This window comes from Nestor notabilis, unplaced genomic scaffold (assembly GCF_000696875.1).
Source record: "Nestor notabilis isolate BGI_N333 unplaced genomic scaffold, ASM69687v1 scaffold9211, whole genome shotgun sequence".
In the NCBI taxonomy this organism is placed as follows: domain Eukaryota; kingdom Metazoa; phylum Chordata; class Aves; order Psittaciformes; family Psittacidae; genus Nestor; species Nestor notabilis.
In genome coordinates, this window is record NW_009913312.1 from 7,601 (window position 1) to 8,035 (window position 435).

At 62.1% G+C, this 435-nt stretch overlaps 1 protein-coding gene across 1 annotated transcript in view; it reads left to right on the top strand.

Annotated features, from left to right (window-relative positions):
• The window catches only part of POLR2A (polymerase (RNA) II (DNA directed) polypeptide A, 220kDa), a gene marked incomplete at both ends in the record, with an annotated part of 8,780 nt that overhangs the window by 7,056 nt on the left and 1,289 nt on the right, over positions 1–435 (top strand). Inside the window, 2 exons of the mRNA XM_010023149.1 lie at positions 104–195; positions 272–372. Of these exons, the coding sequence (XP_010021451.1) occupies positions 104–195; positions 272–372 (193 nt within the window). The remainder of the gene's footprint in view (positions 1–103; positions 196–271; positions 373–435) is intronic.

Genomic DNA, 435 nt, shown 5'->3' on the forward strand with positions numbered 1-435 from the left:
TATTTGAGGGGGGTTTGGGGGCATCTGAGGGGGGTTTGGGATGGTTTGAGGGCATCTGCAAGGGGGTTTGTGAAGCTTTGGGTGGTCCTGGTTGAGCCTGGAGGGCACCAGGGAAGACTTGGAGGTCCTGGATGAACATTGAGGGGTTTGTTGGATCTTTTGGGGGGTCCTGGATGGACGTCGAGGGCATCTGGGGTGACTTTATGGACCTTGGGGGGTCCCCTCGCTGCCACCTGAGCCCCACGAGCCCCCCGGGTGTCCCCTGGTCCAGGGTTCGGCGACGACCTCAACTGCATCTTCAACGACGACAACGCGGAGAAGCTGGTTCTGCGCATCCGCATCATGAACAGCGACGAGAACAAGATGCAGGAGGTGGGACCCCGGGGCCAGGGAGCACCCATGGGTGCTGCTGGGACCCTGCCCTGGGGCCTCGTG